General features: G+C 38.2%; 3 protein-coding genes across 5 annotated transcripts in view; 1 reads left to right on the top strand and 2 right to left on the bottom strand.

Annotated features, from left to right (window-relative positions):
* Positions 1-283: 283 nt before the first annotated feature.
* Positions 284-3,737, bottom strand: Plap (phospholipase A2 activator protein). Its single transcript, XM_077406271.1, has 6 exons — positions 3,400-3,737; positions 2,270-3,139; positions 1,841-2,171; positions 1,471-1,711; positions 938-1,374; positions 284-716 (listed from the first exon to the last, which is right to left on the bottom strand). The coding sequence occupies exons 1-6, from the start codon at positions 3,534-3,536 to the stop codon at positions 396-398; spliced, it is 2,337 nt and encodes a 778-aa protein (XP_077262397.1). The 5' UTR covers positions 3,537-3,737; the 3' UTR covers positions 284-395.
* A 1,261-nt stretch (positions 3,738-4,998) lies between these two features.
* Pde9 (phosphodiesterase 9) overlaps positions 4,999-19,483 on the top strand; it is a 187,151-nt gene continuing 172,666 nt past the window's right edge. Inside the window, exon 1 of the mRNA XM_077406259.1 lies at positions 4,999-5,121. The gene's annotated coding sequence lies outside the window, so the exon portion shown is untranslated. The remainder of the gene's footprint in view (positions 5,122-19,483) is intronic.
* Positions 5,275-19,483, bottom strand: part of Nep2 (M13 family metallopeptidase neprilysin 2) — a 32,250-nt gene continuing 18,041 nt past the window's right edge. For 2 of the 3 annotated variants that reach the window (XM_077405975.1, XM_077405977.1), the window contains exons 2-10: positions 14,530-14,675; positions 11,693-11,818; positions 10,882-11,127; positions 10,365-10,576; positions 9,984-10,160; positions 9,375-9,869; positions 8,710-9,001; positions 8,264-8,514; positions 5,275-7,336 (exon numbers count right to left, since the gene is read on the bottom strand). In XM_077405975.1, the coding sequence (XP_077262101.1) occupies positions 6,998-7,336; positions 8,264-8,514; positions 8,710-9,001; positions 9,375-9,869; positions 9,984-10,160; positions 10,365-10,576; positions 10,882-11,127; positions 11,693-11,818; positions 14,530-14,675 (2,284 nt within the window). In that variant the 3' untranslated portion in view covers positions 5,275-6,997. The remainder of the gene's footprint in view (positions 7,337-8,263; positions 8,515-8,709; positions 9,002-9,374; positions 9,870-9,983; positions 10,161-10,364; positions 10,577-10,881; positions 11,128-11,692; positions 11,819-14,529; positions 14,676-19,483) is intronic. The other variant, XM_077405976.1, reaches the window with a different exon arrangement.

Below are 19,483 nucleotides of genomic sequence, written 5' to 3'. Positions count from 1 at the left end.
AATTGTATGAATTTAACCAATATATAAATTGCGTATATATTGGATAAATAGAAACTATATTTACAGGTACTGCTTATTAATCTTGCAAAAATATAGTGTAATTAAAAAAAAAACCATATAATATCTATATAAAATTATATAGATACATCTTTATATATTTCGCAAATGTATAGAATAGTGTAACCGTTGTAATAAGATACTTATTTATTTTTATTATGTAAATCGATATTTTTTTGGATGTTCTATATGGAGGGGCATTTATAGTATATCTAAATGATGAATGTTAATTGTAAAAATGTATTTATTTCTTACGATTGAGCAACCGAGCTGCAAAACATAGATACACGTGCAAAGTTATTTTTTTTCATAATTTTACAAGCAGCGTATCCCACTGCTTAGAGAATTAAATCGATAATCTGTTTGGAACAGTTTACCAGTTTGTTTGACGTATTGAGATCGCTTTCTGATAGAGTTCTAAGAACATTCAAAGCAGTCTCGGATTGTCGCACAGCGTTAATTAATTCATTACGATCATTGGGATCTAGTGTAGCAGCTAATAACGTTCCTAGTCCAACTAAAGCTCTGAATATTGCCTCGGTTTCACGCAATTTAGGCAATATAGTAAATAATACATTTAGAGCTCTCGTTCTACCAGGTGCGTCATTATATTTACTTAGCGCTACAATCAGATTTAATACGTAAGTCGATATTGCAACCTGTAATATAATATCGCAATTTGTAAGCTCATCCTTTTGCAAATCTTACACCGTTTCCGGTTTTTCATGCAGGAAGATATTACTTCATACTAAAGTCTAAAAGTATATAATATTTAGAGAGTTGCATTTATAACGATTATTTTATCAATTATTCATGCGATTAGGCCCTCGTAAATCTCTCTTTCATTTTTAATTATTATTTAATAATTGGTGTGGCATACCTGATTGTGTCTATCTCCAAAAGACTGTAGGTCCAGCAGAGACTTGAGTATCTCATCCTTATAATCCAAACCGAGTTTTTCTCCCTTTTCATGCTGGAACATATTGGCTATCAGACGGAAGGTGAGCATTTGATTGCAGCGAAATGCATCGGATTTTATGTGCCTTCGTACGACTGGTAGCAATTCTTCCGTACATAGTTGATCGTTTACTTCTTTGTGAAGTATGGCGAGTCTCGCTATATCGAGAACTGGGAACACCGTGTCGTTCGGCCAATTTACAAGACTCTTCAGTGCGCCGATAGCGCTGGTCCTAACTTCCTCGGACACTTGATTACAATTTCTCATAAGTTCATTTATTGCATCCTCCTTCTCCTTTGGTATTTTATATACATTTTCTTGTTTAGTCTCCAATTTAGAATTTAACTCGTGTAACTTTCCTGCAATTAATTTTATAAAAGCATTACTGGCAAAGAATAATGCAAAATTATGTTGCTTTCTATTGTATCTAATCATCTTAAATAAGTTTCAATTACCCAAAATAGCAGTTAAATTTGCCTGTTCAAATTTTAAATACTTCGAGTGAGGTATATAGGAGGGAGATGCAGGTGTATTGGAAGAACCAAGTGTTGATGATTGTGCACTAACATCGGGTGTACTAGACGATGTTCCTGATCCGGGAACGTATCGGTTTTCTCCTGTAAAAGGATCTACGTATTGCGATCCAGCATTTAAAATTGGGGCTGGCTCAGAATTCTTTACTATGAAATTTGCAACCTGAAATATACAAATTTCATTCTCCTTTTAGATTTGCTATTTCATAAATGATTTTTTAATAGCAGTAAATAAGATTACATTTATAATTAGACATTATATACAAAATTAAATACTTTTCAAAATTTGTACCTGATCTAAAAATAATTGACTGAGATTATTGTCATGAAGAAACTGTTGTGCAACATGCCAGGGATCTTGGCCCTTATTATAAGGAAGTTTCAAAGGTGGCACGCCGTCTTGTATGTCGACTGAAAAGACATAATCGTATTCTATGCCATTGTAAAGTTGTTTTCCGGAGGTGGCCGCGGTACCGCCGGACGCACCCATCACGTCACCAATTTTTATCCATCGTTGTTCGCTTTGCGACCAACTGTATGCCCTAACTGCATCCCCTTCGTTTACTATTTTTGTTTGGCCATCTCTTTGGCCAGGCTGTAGGAGAACTCTTGCATCTGGCAAACTGTACATAAAAATTTATTACAACTGATTACAAGTAAAAATAAAAAAAATATAACGTATGAATAAAAGGTCATTTTATTCAAAATAAAGGGTACTTACTCCTTTACGTTGATGTCTCCGATTACCTGCTGTGCATTCAGAGTTGTATTCGCTACTTCTTTCTCAAATGCCTCCAACGTTTCCGCATTTGCGTATCGTTCGGAATCACATGAGAATATCCTAACGGCCCCGTCAGAACTTCCGGCAACTATATCGCCATTCGAGAACAAAGCAATGCTCCATATCGATTGCGTCGGTAGAACGATGGTTTGTTGCAGTTCCGCATTAAACCATATTCTAACAGTCCTGTCTTCTCCAGACGAATAGACATATGTACCATTCGGGATAGCTGCTATACTATAAATGTAATTCTCATGACCGCAGTAAGAGCCTAAACAGGTCCCAAGCTTGGCGTTCCAGTGCCTTATAGTGGCGTCGTTTGCACAAGTCAGAAACTCGTCCTCTTTAATATCAACTATATCCCGAACGCAGTCGGTATGTCCCGTTAATTTGTGTTGCACCGAACCATCCCTCGACCATACTATTACCAATTTGTCCGCCGATCCACTTATTACATTGCCGTTCGATAAATCTGCTACGCACCATACCGCGGCGGCGTGACCCGCAAGGTTCAGCTGCGGTTTACTCAAGTCTCTCACGTCCCATAACTTGGCAGTGAGGTCCCAGGAACCCGAAAGAAACGTACCCTCCTTCTTGCCGGTCTTCAAACTACATACATTATTCTGGTGCGCCGTTAACGTATGCGCAGGCACCGTTTCATCCGCCACATAGACACATATGGTGTTGTCGTTGCTGCCGGTGATGATGTAACCCTTGGGATCTCTCTCCGACGGATTTATAACGCACACCGAATTGACGAAGTTAGTATGGCCCGTTAACGTCGCTGTTTGCTCGTACTCGTTGCCTCTCCTGCAAAAATTCTAACCGTCAGTGAGACGTTTTAAACACGGTGTATCACTATACGGTACGATCCCCAACAATTCAACGCAATTAAAGGTAATTCTTAACGCCAACATTCAGTTTAAAATCCCGTCCATGTACGTCTAACCTCGCGTTACACAGAGCAACGTGTTTCTTTCTCTTTTAACGGCTGAAAGGGATCGAAAATCGGGAAAAGATCGAGAGGTTAGGAGTTCCCGTGGGAGGATCTACGTATGCACTCTACCAACCCGGTCGGTTTCCACACACGCGCCGTCTTGTCCCGGGAGACGGACACGACGGTGCCGTCGAGGAAGGTCGTCACCGCTCTCACGTCAGCATTGTGGCCGAGCAGCACGTTGCTCAGCTTGTACGGCGGCTTGCTCATGCTGGCGCGCGATCCGTGTACGTTTTTCCGCTCGATTTCCGTTAATTTCGTGAGACTTGGCGAGGCTCGCGCGCGCACACACGACCTGCGACCACGACGTCCACGACCCACTCCTCTCGCCGCGCGCTCCTTCGTTCCACAATTGACCACAATCCGCAATCCGTGATCAGCGATCAGCCGCGACGACCGCGCGGGGCGCGACACGATGACAGACGCACAATCGGAGTCGCGCATGCGCCGGCGCGGCACGGCTCGCGCAGCCGCCATCTTGATGTCGTTCGAAAGCGCTCCTCCGTGCTCGTCGGATCGTCCGCGTTTCTCTCCCGTGCTTTCGCTTTCGCATCAAGAAATTGCGTCGCGCTTGTAAAAGAGGTACACCCCGGTATCCACGTACGGGATCGGTAATATTGAACATAATATGAACTAGGAAGATGTCATCATGCCGATTATGCGATCGAGACGAGAATACGAGAATTGCTTTTCAGATTGATCCTCGTCACAGTGATCGACGCGAGGGTGCCGCCAAGTCGTTCCGCGTCTGTCGATGACAAAAAGTTTCAACGCGCACGAAGCGAATGCCGGAGACGTTGAGTTCCATGCTGAAACAGTGTGGGATAATGAGCGAGTAATGGCAAAAAGCTATTTCTCGAAAATAGTTTTTAGATTTTGCTGTGTGCGTAATGCGCCGTACCGGCCGTACTCGGCTCGGGCGTATCGGTATGAAGTTGCCGCTGCGTCGTACCGCGAATTTAACGTGTTTGAAAACGCGTGATGCGCGAATGTCGGGAGTGTCGAATCTAGTTTTGGACGGACAAATGGGACAATATATATAAGTGCACGCAATGATAAGCCGTTCTTTGAGGACGATTGATTTAACGCGCGTGTAACTTTCCATTCCGTAACAGCTCAGGCATCGGCGCGAAGTTGGCGGCGCGTCGTCTCGAGCTCGAGTTCTTCGTCCGTTCAAAAAAGCATAGCGCGCATGTCGGGACACGAATGTCGGCTATACTGTTGAATCTAGTGCTGAATGTGTGTGAACCATGGAACAATGATAAGCGTGCGATGATGAACTATTTTTCGAAGGTAATCGACGTGCGTAACTTTCCATTCCGTAATTGGCGCGAAGTTTTGCCGTCGCGTCGTTCCACGATTCTCTATCCGTTTGAAAATATGCAGCGACACGATTTCGGAGTATATTAAATCTAGCGTTGCACGAATAATAAGCGCGCGATGGTGAGCTATTTTTTTGAAGATAAATTGTCTTTGTGTAAAATAATTTTTCGTACTTCTCGGGCACAGGTGCGAAGTCGTCGCCGTTTACGAGCGTATCGCGCGTGAGGGGAGCGTCGGGAGTGTCGAGTTCAGTGTCGGTCGATTCGTGTGACTACGAGGACGAGGGCGGGCGAGGGCAACCGCGATTGAAGCGCGATTCGCGTCGCCGTAAGCCGGACATCGGCAGCCGGATCATCTCCGTTGAAAAACTGCGAGGAAATCGGAAGAATCATCTCGTTATCTCCGTCGTGCCCAAAAGGGCATCGGACGGCGGTGCGTAGCAGAGTTGCTGGACGAGATATTGGACGACGAGGTAAGTGATAGCGTTAAGTGCTGCTTCGCGATATTTTTCAATTTTTGTGCGCGCCAATTCGCGCAGCCAAGCTGAAAATTACCTGCTTTACTTTCCGGGAAAAAAAGCGTCTTTCTAGGATTCCTAGGAAGTGTGTAAAAGTACAATTCGAGGTTTACGTGAAGTTTTCCTGTATTAAATTCTTATACATTCAACAAAAAATACATTAAGGTACATACGTTTTTGCTTAAACTTATGGCGATTAACTCGATGATTAACTTATCGGCCATCCGTAATAAATACGAGAAGTGCGTCTAAGGGAGGGAGTTGGAAAGAGGGAGAGGGAGATATGGCGCAAGGTAAAAATGTAATATGTGTATGCGGATGTAAGGGATAACACGGTGGAAAGCAATTGCGAAAGTCGCGGTTGAATCGCTCGCGATTAAATAGCTACGCTTAATACTTGTAATAAGTTGTTCTAAGTAATCTTTTAATTCTCTACGACTAACAATCTTACGATCGACAAAGAATAAAAATTATCTATATATATATACGAGATGTAGGTCCTAGAATATTGAGAATCGTATATTTTTTTGCATCTGATAATTTAGATGACAATTACGAATCGTTTTAATGCTACTTGACGTCACGATACTCCCAATGAATCAAATTTCAAGGGAGAAACTGTGGACACCTTGACTTTTTTTTTAGCGTAGTTTAATTATTACATTAAGTGGATTTCGTTTTACTGTAAATTTAACTCGCGATTTAATTGCTACTCGATAATACTACAAAATAATACTCAACGTAAAACAGTTGCAACAAACGATAGCTTCCAATATCTTCATTAAAAAAAAGCTATCAAATTTATCGAAGAATATTCATGCCGCTCTATTCACGTTTCTTTCTCGTTGCTGATTTTGCGAATTATCCTATATAGTGTGCACCATTATTATTCATCTCCGCGTCAACAGAATACTTAAAAATGTTTACTTTAAAAAGCGAGACTTAACAAAGTCGTCAACAATAAAAAAGGATAAAAAGCGAATTCTTAACAAAGCTGCCAACATTTTTTTATCATACGTGCCAACAATGAAAATCCTCGAACTAGAAACTACATTAGAGCACAATTTAACTTAATTTTCTCTGTAATGATCTAAAACCTTTGACAAACATTGTCATTGGCACAAGAATCAGTAATGCCTCGTTTAAAACAGTTAAGCAATTTAACTCTGTTTAACCAATTAATTTCCTTTTTCATTTTCATTCTATTTACACTTGACGCGCGTCCCGCGACATGTTTCTCCTTATAAAAATTTACCAAAATGATACATAATGTATGTGTATATCCCAACGTGTCTAAAATCGCGCGGGTCGAGTCGATCTCCCTGGATTTCCCAGTGGAGAGCGCTCCCCATTTCCATGCTCGTTATTATCGCGAAATTTCAGTTCTTGCTTTCGAGCAGCGTCACTGACGAATACTTTTTTTCCGCTGCGGCAATGTCGTACGGCAGGATACTGTAAGAGGGAAACACATTACCTCCGTATCCTGCTAGTATGAGATCGACGACTCCATTGCATTTATTATTAACCTTAGAAGCGATAGTATAGTATAAATACTCGCGGAAATGGTAGAATTAAAAAAAGAAATAAATCATTTAATTTCATAAATAAGGTAAAACAGTTTGGTAGCCGCGAGACCCAATCCTGTCTCTTTTATGAAGCAGAAAATCAGGCATTCATTCCGGCTGTAAGTCTATTTAGTGTTGAGCCGCTAAGAACAAAATTGATCGTTTCAACGAAGTACTTAACAGGCATGCAAAATTGTAACTTCTAAGGTTCAAAAAAGCGGAGTCGGTCAGCGTCGTTCGCGGTATACTTCGCCGACACCTGAGTTCTACCACACGGTGCATTTCTTCTCGGGGTTCATCCTGGAGCCGACCGGGCAATTAAAGTCGCGCGAAAACTCCTCCATATTCGACAGCGGTCCACGGACGCGGAATTCGCCCGGGCTGTGGAAGCCTGTCGTAATTCGCAGCTTCATCGCTTCCGGTCGATACTTGCTGCACCAAGAATTCGCCGCGCTTATCCAGAACATCTGTTCCGGGCTGAACGGCAAACCCGGCAGTCTCTGCTCCGGCTTGTTTCGTTTGACCCATTCTCTATACGCGTAATAGGCCTCCTTTATGCCACCGTTGTCCGCGATGTTCTCACCCTGGGTGTTTATTCCGTTCAACTGTAAATATGTAAAATATATTGCAACAAAGTTTCAATCTAGGAAATATTTTTGTATAAAATTATGCAAAAGAATTCGATATTTAGCCCCTTTTTACGGAGAATTATCGTAAAATGTTAATTTGTTCTATACATACATTAAAAATTGTAGAAACATTCGCGGTATTTATGTTTGTGTTATCTCCAGACGACACGGATGTCTAAAAGACATCTTTATGACATCTTTTAGACATGTGTACTGTCTGCGATATTAATTACTATATTTATACTCATTACATTGTAGGATGAATAACACAACAATTTTACTAACAATAAAATTGTTTCGTGCGTTTTAATTTCTCTAATAAATATGTGTTTTTTTTTCGCGTAGAACTGCGAAAAGTACAGACATTTTAAAGACGCTGCGTATTTTTTAAATGTTGCATATTTCTCTGACTAAACTAGTTTGCTGACTTTATAATTTTGTGCGAACATTACGAAACTTCTTTTATCACTGTCGTTACTCCTATCGCACATGAATATTCTATTGTAATTAATTTCTATTTGTTTCTATATATAGTATTGCAACACGATGAATAAACATTGACTCGTATGATAATTATTTTTGCGGTAATTAAAACGTTAATAATAACGTTTTTATCTATTATTTACAGCGAATAGATTATACATTATAATGAAAGGTAATATAGGAATTATGACCATATTGCTTCCTCACAGAGAAAGCTTTGTTTTTGTTAATTGTTATTAAGAAATATTTCATTTAAAAGATAAAACCAATAATTACGAGTTGCGAAACAACACGGCTAAAGTTTCTTCATATTTTATCGATATATCTTTATAATTAAATTCTTCCGTGCCGAAAAATATGAAAACAATTTCACGTAGCAAGAAAATAAATATTGAAACAGGCATGTTAGATTTATCTTACGTTCAATCCAACGTCTTTCACGGTATAATTTCCATACTGATGAATTATACATTCGGCCCTCTTGAGATAACGCTTTTTCGTCTCTGTCTCCCACCAGTCCACGAGATTACCTTCCTTGTTAAATTGTCTACCTTGATCGTCAAAACCGTGAGTGATCTCATGGCCAATGACAAATCCGATGGCACCGTAATTCATGTAACGTGGCCGGTCATTGTTGAAGAATGCACCTTGCAATATACCTGCGGGGAATTCTAAAAGAAAAAAAATAACAATAAATAAGTACATAGCGACAAATACCAAAAAGACTAAGGAGCCAAATTAATATAATTTTATGGATTTTATTATTGAAATATAGGTACATCAGTTATTCAATTCACAAAGATAGTAATCTAATGATATTTATTTTTTGATATTATATGGGATTGTTTGCGTGGTTAAATACTTACGAATACTGTTTTCGATCGACGAGTAAAACGCATTGACGACAGCCGGCCTTCCATGACTTATCCATTCCGTCTTATTCACTGGCTTTCTCAGTCTACCAAATGAGAAATTTGTTCCAAAGATGGATAAGTTAAAAATGCTTCCTATATAGTCGTCAGCACTTAACTCAAGTCCCTCATAAAATTTCTCGAGCTTTCTGTCGTCCAACAGTTCATTTGGATAGGCAATATGGGAAGTCATGCCGGCTGCTTTTTCTAAAGCGTTTGTTCTGGTCTTCTCATCCATCCAGTCCACCTAAAGATACACATGTAATTAAAAACTTTCAAAATGTATAGTGATAGCGATTTTTGAATTAATATCTTTAACATATATCCCTTAATATATATATATCAAGCATAGATAACTAAAATTTCATTTTTTAACATTCTAATTTATTGATAAAGACACATCTGACACAAGAGATTTTTTTTTTAGTTTGTTCCTTTAATTCTAATTTGTTGTAATTTTCAGATAAAGAGAAAAATACTGAAAGAATGAAAAAGAGACTTTTTTATTTTTAAGAGATTCCAATCCTAGATAAAGAGAAAGTCAAAGTATCGATCGCAAATATTCTCATCTTCTTTACAATTTTAAATTTAAGCTTTTGTGTGTATTCTCTCTCTTTTACCTTCTTTAAAATCTTTGTGAACTCCTGCCTGATATCATCGACCATTTCGAGCGCGGTGTTCTTCGCGTCCTCCTTAAAGTACTTCCTCACGTACATCGAGCCGACGCTAATTGCCATGCTGCTGGAAACGATATCCACGCATTCTTTCCATCTCGGCTCTCTCTCTGTCTTGCCGTTTAACTCCACTGTATATTTTAGCTGTCTCTTCCGGATGTCATCCGTCAAATAGCTGACTGACGCAGCAGCCGCTCTCCAAAGCGCATAGTTTGCCTGCACCCTCTTCGGCGTCATGGTGATCAGTTGTTCAAAGTCCTTTAGATAGCTGGGCACATTTACGATAACTATCTCGTCCCGACTTAGTTGTGCTTGCGGCGCGAGGATGGTGTTAAAGTATTCCCACCACGGTATGCTAGGATAGGCCGCGGACAGCTCGTTCACAGTCATGGGATTGTAGAGGAGAGTCACGTTGCGTCGTTTCTCATTGGGCAGGGAGATCTACGTGCATATTTAATATTAATCGACTGACACTTTGGGGGGAGGAGGGAAAGCTTTTTCTCGACGCTCTATTTAAAGTTATCTCATATCGATTAACAACTAAGGATAACTTACATTCGCGAGCTTGATTTCAAATTCAAGCGATTCTTTTAGTTCTCTGTGGGCTCGGTCCGGATTGGCTCCGAGAATTACAGCGATGTCCACCATGTATTTGTAATATGCCTGAACGATTTTCTCGTTGAAGCCTTTTGACAGATATTCACGCGAGAGACCGAGCGCTGCTTGATCAAGCTGTAAAAATTATTAATTTTTATTTAGCGTGTATTGGTTGGAGACAAATGTCATATATTTGGCTTAAAAAAAGATAATGATTTATATCACTTTACTCACCATTTCATCTTACGTGTACATGATTTTACACTTATAAATTATGGTCTTTATTCGGCGTTTGTTCTAAATCCCATATTTACAATAAATTGTTATGTGCATGCTTACGTCGAGCAAACGTCTCGAGTTGTTCTTCAAGTCGACACTGACGCCGAAATCGATGAAGTAATCAACGGAATAGCCCAGTCTGCGGAATCTGTAGACAGAATCTTTCCACGTGAAGTCACCCTCGTTCCATCTCTCGCCGTCCAGAACGGGCCAGCCACCGAGTTTCCTTAGGTTGTTCAGCAATGGTGTCAAGCCTCTCTCCTCGATAGCGGCTAAAAAAAACAGCAGAAATAAGAATAAATTAAAAAAAAAAAATTTTTTTTAAATCTTTTCTTCAACGGCGTTTATAGGTATAATTGCTTTTATAGAAATAGACTAAATTTGAGAAAACAACTGCATTGCATTTATTTTGTGTAAATTTATTATGTATTAAAAGTATCTCAATTACAAATTAAATTTTTTTCGAGAGAAATGTAGGATCAACTTATAGTTTGGCAGGATTTCGTTAAATTTTGTTATGATTTTATCGGTCTGTCGCATTTCTCAATTTCATGTCGCGGCACTCGCGGCTACTTACTTTTGTTCATGCAGGCCTTGTAGAAGTCTTTGGCGAGTTTAAATGGTTTCGGCTCGTTCGGAGGGCTCTCCTGCTCGATACTGGATCGTAGTTGTTCCTCGAGGTTGTCAACGATAATAGAGAATGTATTCACGCTAGTTTTATCGTCAGGAATGTTCGTGGATTCGAGGAAGCCACCGCAGGCGAATTTGTAAAAGTCATCACAGGGCTCCACATCAGGATCCATGTTTTTCAGTATTTTAGCGGCTATGATATGGATATGTATATGTTGAGCAGATTAGTACAATCCAATATCTCTATGAGAAGTGATTTCTAATAGTTAGTCTTCGAGTGGCACGATTTAATTTATCACATATAAGATATAGAATATCTGAGTTTATTTTTGGTGAAATATCTTTGAACAGTAAATATTTTCTAAATCGATTATTACATATCGTATTGTTACCGAAAGTAACTTTTATAAAGATAAAAGTATTCGCTTTATGTGTGCAAAATTTCCGAGTGTTAATGAAATATAATATCGAAAAGAAAAATATACGGATTATCGAATGAAAAAGGTATGATATCTTAATACTGACTATATATGATTTATTTTTTTCCAAACACGATAAAATTATTTATTTAAGTTTTAATCTAATTTGTGTGGAATTTAATATTTTAAAGTTAATATGAAATAGGTATTACGTACATTGAAACTCCTTTTTAGTAAAATATATATTAATAGATATTAATTACGATATTCAGTCTTGCTGAAAAAATTATATTTAGATAGATAAAAAATTTAAGTTTTTTACCGTATATTTTTACTAACCTGTGTGTACGCATCCAGGTGTTAAACATATATCGTCGCATTTCGTTTTCTTTGATATCATGTTCTTTGATGTTTCCGAACCGCTTAACGCCTCGGCTGTGGATGGTAGCATCTCGTTAACAGTGTCTGTTCTCGTGCGGATGCAGGTGCGTTTGCAGATGCGAAAAAAAAATGCATAACAGCGACAAATTAATGGACGCGAAGCATCGGGGCACACAAGCTGCGATAAGACTTAAATTGCATATACAACACGATATCATTTCTGTTTCAAATTGCTAGCATGCAATATGTGGTGTATATTTTTATATATAATTAAATAATTAATACACTTTGTCAAAAATGTATAGAACTCTCTTTCTCTCTTTTCTTTTCAAAAAAAATAGTCCTACATATCTTGAAAAGAAGATATAATTCTTTTGTATTGACAAAATTCGATCAACTATCTGTATCTGTAATCAATACTATACATTTATATAATGATATGACATATGGAGAAATTAATTCTAAGAAAATGTATATTTTATTAAAAAAAAAAACGGTATAACAGCTTTCTAAGTCAGATGCAAGAATTATACGTTGCATATGAATAAACGATTTATATATTTCAACCTTTTTTCAACTTTTTTAAAAATATCTCTATCATAAAACGCGCGTTATAAACGAGAGTTTATTTTTCTATTAAGTATATTCGCAGATTGGAACAAGATTTATAATTGCGATTCTCTCGCTCGATTTCGTAAACGTCGCGTGCTGATTCATCTATTATTATTTCTCGTCGGATGGCGCCTGTATAATCACTATACACATGTTCACGTAGGAAAAGGCAGCGTCAAACCACCGAGCGCTGACTAAGGTTTCGTGTACTCCCGTCGATTTTTTAAATACTCTCCGAAAATACCTCGAATGCGTCAGTAACGAGGCTCAACGCCAGATCGACGCGCAATCAAAATATTATAGATCACGGGGGTGCGCGTCGTAAACCGGCGCGATTACGCGTTTAACGGCTCGTTACATTAGCGCAAACACACACGCACGGCGAATGAGTAATTTTCAAAAACAACGTTTACTCACTAGAAATATCAAAATGCGTCAGAATCACTCTCTCGTTGACGTCACTTCGAGCTGCACGTCATGAATTTCGCCGTTACTTTTTTTAGGCTGCTATACCGACTTCCTCGCAAATTTGTTTAAGACGCGTCGTTACATTAAATATACGTTGCTGATCAAATGATAGAGCTTCGTGTAACCCAATGCGGAAGCATTTTTGTGGCGCAGTTTTCTTTCACCCGTTTAATGAGCGGGTGGAGCATCATGGTACGAGGCGCCAACGTAGAAATAAAATTTACGATGACCGCACCGCAATTACGCGTCTTACTTTCGCACAGTTAAAATTTTTTACGACGCGAGTACGTACCGTTACCGAGCGGCTTCGATCGTAAATGTATTCATCGCTTGTTGCGTTAAAAAGCGCGGATCCTTTTCTCGAAATTTAAAAGAAAAACGATACATGGATTTGTAAGTATCGATAAAATAATCATGACGATACTTCTAAGCGGCAATTAAAACAGTATAATTTAAGTATACCTCCATTAAAATCTCCATTAACATCTTCCCGATACGAAAAATGAATGTAACTTTTTTATTAGCAACTTTTACTACGCGTTTCACATATTCTTTCTCCAAATAGCATTTAATTTGTAAATGACTCTCTTCTCTTATCAACTCTTATCAACAATACAGACACACAAAAGAATGAAAATTCTATCTGTTTCAAAGCATCAGAAATTTGTCATTTTGTATGAAAATTTTAACGTAATTTTCGTATCTTTCGTTAGATCAGGATTTGAAAATAGTTTAAACTTTAAAGGATTAAACCTCAGATTTTTTGTTGCAAGTTCCGTGCCGCGTAAGCTATTACAGAAGTCTGCCATTGCCATGTCGCGAGGAATTATGATTTGCTCGTCACTAGCAATTTCGCTTCAGGCATTAATGCAATTGGATGATGTTAAGTAATGTCTTTGTCGCAACACGAGACTGATGTACGTCTTGGGATGTCGGTGCATGATACTTTTCTATTGCATGCGCGGGATCGGATTTATATAGATATACATAAATTAGGAATAGGTAAAATGAGATTTTTTTCTTCGAAAACTCGGACGTTACAAAAGCATCATTAAAGTAAAAGAAGTGTTATATTAATATTTTTCATATTTTACGCAATTGAGAAAATCTTAAGAGCAAAAGGGAAGCGGGTTTATTAAAATAAACCCGATCATACGTAGAAATGTAATAGGCTTTCACAAATAAAGAACATAAATACAAAACTCATACGGTTTAGATCTTCTTCGTTTAAGATTACAGTTTTATTCTGCAAAATAAATGAATATCTTGAGAAAAACAGAAAAATATACATTATTTAATTTATATTAAATGTTAGAATCCTCGAGACATTCAGAATCATATAAATCGCGTCCTATAGGTTTCTTTCTTCCACTTGTAAACTCAAGAGAGATATTTAAGTATCTTGTTTCTGTTTCTCCCCGGTGACTCATCCCGTACATCTTACCGCGCGCATCATTTTCAGATAAAAACGTATTAAAAAAACTAACATTCAGTATTTTTTGATGATTCAATTTTGAGATAAAGAAGATCCAAGCAATCCGTTCAAAGCTACACATGCGTGAGGTTTTTTACGACTTCAACATAAATCTCTACAAAGAGGAAAGGAAAGTGCTGGTCTCGCTTCTGTGCTTCTCAAACAATGCTTTGCATTTGCATGGTGAACGGCTCGTGTTGCACTGTAGGTTGCGCTATAAAAGTGAGTGCCATGCTCTTACCGGTCCTGGATGTGGTGTTGCATGTCGTGTTGGCCGCCAAAATTCCGAGGGCGACCGCCAAAGCGATGCACAAGAGGAACCCGGAAACCGCTATCACCGTTAACCCGCGTTCCAAACCGGACCGCCTCTTCCACCATGTCGGGTTTCTGCACGAAAATCATAAAGTGAAAGAAATAAAACAATTAAAATTTACATTATCCCTAAGAATGTGACTAAAGCCATTAAAAAAAATATCAGTATCAATATAACAAGGTAATTTCGCACTTTTCTCCGCGGAATACTTTTTGTATTGGTCTGTAAAAATCATAATTTCTTCGCGTTGTTGTGTGTAAGACTGATGGAAGGAAATCTGCTTATTTCTCGTATTCTATAAATTTGGCTTTAACGGAAGTTAAGAATTATGCAATTATTTGAGCGTTACTGCACGTGTCCACAGTCGCGTACAAGATATTGACGCGATCTGCTATTGAACAGTATCTACGCTTTGTAATACAAACTGCAAAATCCTCTCGCTGCAATCCTCACCATATAATTATGCTAATTCTGTGTTGTGTTTCCGAGTTTAATCGCATACGTGAAACAATACTGGTCATCTACGTATAGTCTATGTATAAATAATGTATTATGCTATATCGAATACTACATCCCATATACTATTACCTTTATGCATATTACGAAGAAATATTATACATATCTGTGCACAGAAACTATACATATCGTTTACATAATGTAAATAAGGGTATTGCAAAGAGATTAGTCATTTTCTTGCTGTGTGATAATAAGACTTGTATTATGCATATAGAATATTATTCTATACATGTTTAAAGGTACTTTTTTTTATTTTAGATTGATTTCCCACGTAAAATCGATTCTCCATGTTTTTATATTGCGTGTACACGTACGTTCAATGCCGTCGAACGCGCAGTAAAATGCCACTTGCATCTAAAGCACGTCGGAATTTATGGATTGCTTTTCCTATCCGCCGGAGAGAATTACCGGCGGACAATTCGCGCAGCGAGCGAAAGGCAAACCGCAGTCGGATTTTTATCTTCGTCCCAGCCGCGCGCCATTTCAGTGTTTTATTTTTACGATCATCTCGCGAGATCGTGGCGCATTAAGTTTCTCGCATAATCGGCTGAGACCTTGTCCGAGAACGCGTCGAGGAATACAAACAGATTGAAATCGAGTGTATATGAAAATTTCGCAATGCTATCCTTTATCGAGTTACCGTCAAAATTTTTGCAAGATTTTTGCAACATTTCAGTAATAAGATAAGACGGAGGTTTCCGTAACACGATAGTACTATATATTTATTATATAGGCATTTTTTAATCTTTATAGATTCGATAATGTTAATGGTTAAAACTTTCCTGTTTTCTTCACGGCGCCACAAAAGTTACGTAAGTTTTGCCGATGACGGCGATTAATTAGAATCGATTTGCCTTGAACATCAAAAGTCATAATTTATCGTTGAATTTATCGTTCTTATCGCACAATTGTTTATTCTACTTCGCTACGCGTTCGCGATCTTAGCTAATTGACTCTTTCCCTCTCATCTCCTACATCATATATAATGTCTCCGTATATGAACATAATAAATAGAGAAAAATCAAGTTCATCTAGAGTTCATCAACATTGATATGGGCAATCAGAAAGTGCAATTACTGACTGCACTTGCGTAAGAAATAATCGATATATAATAGCAGTTACTTATATGGATTTTTGTCGCACATATTTTTGTCTCGCGGACAATGCGCGACGTATCCGCGCACGCGCGCGTAAATACATCGAGGGTACTTAGGATGATAGAGAGCGCATAATGGAACTCATAGCGCGTGTAATGCAATGATGAGTGTATTGACCTCATCGAGATGGAGCGACATACGCCGAAGTATCCCCCATTGCGTAATATCGGAGTCAATGCCGCGTATCGTCCACATCTGATGCGCGGTCTTGACCCTGACAATACGAACGATTTATAAATTTAATAAAGGACCTATTCTGTATAACTCTTAACGATTGTTTCGTTATCGTTATACTGTCGTTGCGCAGATATTATATATACAATTATAAATGATAAATAAGCTGCGCAACGACAATATATGACGATAATGAAACAGTCGTTAAGAGTTACAAAATAGGCCCTTAATTAATATTTATATGATTTAATGACATAGCTAAAGAAAAAAAAAATTGGCTATTCATACGTGATATTTGTTTTGAGATACTATATAAAATTAGCCATTTTTCTCTCTCTCTCTCTCTCTCTCTCTTTCGCAGAAATAAGCGAGAAAAATTAGTATATGTATATTACTGCTACGTGTTGAATGAAAAGAAAAGGCCGTGGATAATTTCTATCGGTTCATTATTCTCTATCGTTATTATACTACATGCTTCTAAATAACTGTATATATATATCAACGTATCAACGACGGAAGGTCGTGGAAAAGGGTTAGAGGATGATTATCCTCTGATTTTGCGGTATTTACCCCCGGGGTTCGGCGAGAGATTGCGGTCCGTATTCCATATTTGTCGCGTCACTAACCAAGCAATCAAGCCTCATCGTTGTATCGCGATGGATTGATCGACGAGGCGACTATATGCGAAATTTACGTACATATAAGATCGTATCTGTATCGCAATTGAGTTGATAGCAATATTCGCGTTGTGGAATATTTTAGTTTACGAGTTTAATGACCTAAGACTTGACATGTGTATACGCATGCAATCACGACCGTGTTAATAAGAAAAAGTAATACACGTGCAATAATTTGCATATCAATATTTGAAGGGTAGATATATGCGTTTTCCGATTAATGGTGTTCATTAAATCGTTTGATAACGTTTCTCTAACTTTACGTTTTTACATTTGTTTATACAAGATTTATACAGATCTATTAAGATAAAAAAATTCCGGCTTCAATAATATCATATAGAGATAAAAGTGATGATTAATGGATGCAATGTCAAAGTCATTATGATATCGGATATAATTATTTTCTCAGACACGTTGACACGTGCACTTTTGCAAACAGCATCACCTGACGACATAATTGAACGTGAGAATGAATATACTTTTAGCGATCCTGTGATAAACTTTGACGTTGCATACTCATGTTCGTGTAATCGTGGCATGAAGATGAAGAATGAGGTTGAATCTTCAACTTATATAAGTTTTCTCTCGATTAATTCACGTATTTATATAAGAAAAAGAACAAAACATGTTCAGTAAAAAATTTATTTGTTGAGATTTTCAATAGTTAGAATTTTTAAAGTCAGTTTTTTTTTTATATAAGATTATTTCACGATCGCGTATCACGATTTATGATTTATATAATTATGAACAATATTACCGAGTGTAATTTTTGAATTTCCTGGAAAACGAGAAGATAATCCCGTAGCAAAGTTGTGCCTGTTAAAACTTCAATTCCCGTTGCTCGCGTAATCGGCGTCACGCCTCACGTCGCATGGAAAATCGATTCGCGTGGTATAGGTATATAGGTGTTATCGGAACACCCCGTTGCCCTCCATCGAGCGCGCTGTCCTCGCGGATACGTTCACCGGCGCACGTGACGGCCTGGTGTGCCCTGGTGTGCCCCGACGCGGCGGAGTATACCGCGCGACCGCGAAACTGTGTCGCCGCAGGACCGGCTGAAAGGCAAAGCAGCGCGAGCTGCATCGTAATGAAGAGACGCACGAGCGCGAGAAAGACGCGCGTGACATCGCCTTCACGTGCCGTGACCTGGCGCCTCTTAATCGTCTTCCTGACCCTCTTCCCTCTATATACGTTAGAATACCGGTGCCGTCACATTGTGTCGCTTGACGCAACGTCGCAACGTTAATTCCGGAATGGAAGTGAGTCACAATAGATGCGTCCGCGTTTACCTCTCTTCAATCGTATAAATAATTATTCCTTTCTTAGAAATGAGAACGCGACGCTGCTAAATATTAATCAATATCAACGACAGAATTGACGGCCGATATTTTTCCGATACTTATATTGAATTAGTCGTAACATAATTTTTTGATGATTTGCATCTTTCTTCGGTATTCTCTTTGAGAAATTTTTAACACTAGATTCATAATTGTCGCAGTAATTGTTTTGATTAGTATTAACAAGAAAATAAGATAAAGGTGCGTTAATCTTTCGTTACAATTGTAACAATATGTGTTATTCTCTGTTATAAATATAGTTCATTGAAAATTATCGGTAGAGTTCTTATTATTTGAAACAGTTATTGCGGGTTGTTCAAATTTCTGTTTGTGATTTTTTCGTAATCTCCGAGTCCTTCGGCCTCTGTATGAACGTTCATTTCTCAGTATATCTTGACCAACGCGTTGTATTTTCAGTATCGTGGCCTTATTATCTTTACGACTCCGTTTTAAATGACTGATCGTACGCTATAGTTCATTGATCTATCTTTTTATGCGTTCGCGTCTCATTCCTTGGCTCCGTTCACACTCCGTTCGCACTCGCGACATCGCACGACTCCTCGTGGGTAGTTCTGATGACGGTACATTTTCCAATTCTCGTAAATTACACGATAGCACATTGCCGGACTCCGCGAGTATTATAATGCACGCGATAATCAATCCCCGCACCAATGCGTCGCTTAGATATGCTTCATGTTAGATATTCTTCAGGTTCTACGCCAGGAAACGCAGCAATACACCTTGATATTACACTTTGGTAAAAAATCAACTACTTTTAATTGTTCATTAACTCAAAATTATAGTATAATAGTGTTGTCTGATTTAACACGCAATACTGCTTACAGAAACGCATACTTTTATATGATTAAAATAAAAACCAATAAATATGACATGTATAATGAAAGTAACAATAAGATAATTAAGAAAGTTATACCTATTCAAAAAATTTCTATATATAAATTTGTATAAATTTAAATCATGTTTTTTTCCAGTATTACACGTATGCTTTTCTCAAGTCAAT

The sequence above is a fragment of the Temnothorax americanus genome, unplaced genomic scaffold, assembly GCF_048541705.1.
Source record: "Temnothorax americanus isolate GAGA-0224 unplaced genomic scaffold, ASM4854170v1 Scaffold20, whole genome shotgun sequence".
NCBI lineage: Eukaryota > Metazoa > Arthropoda > Insecta > Hymenoptera > Formicidae > Temnothorax > Temnothorax americanus.
The sequence above is the reverse complement of the archived record's forward strand: the minus strand, read 5'-3'. Positions and strand labels throughout refer to the sequence as shown.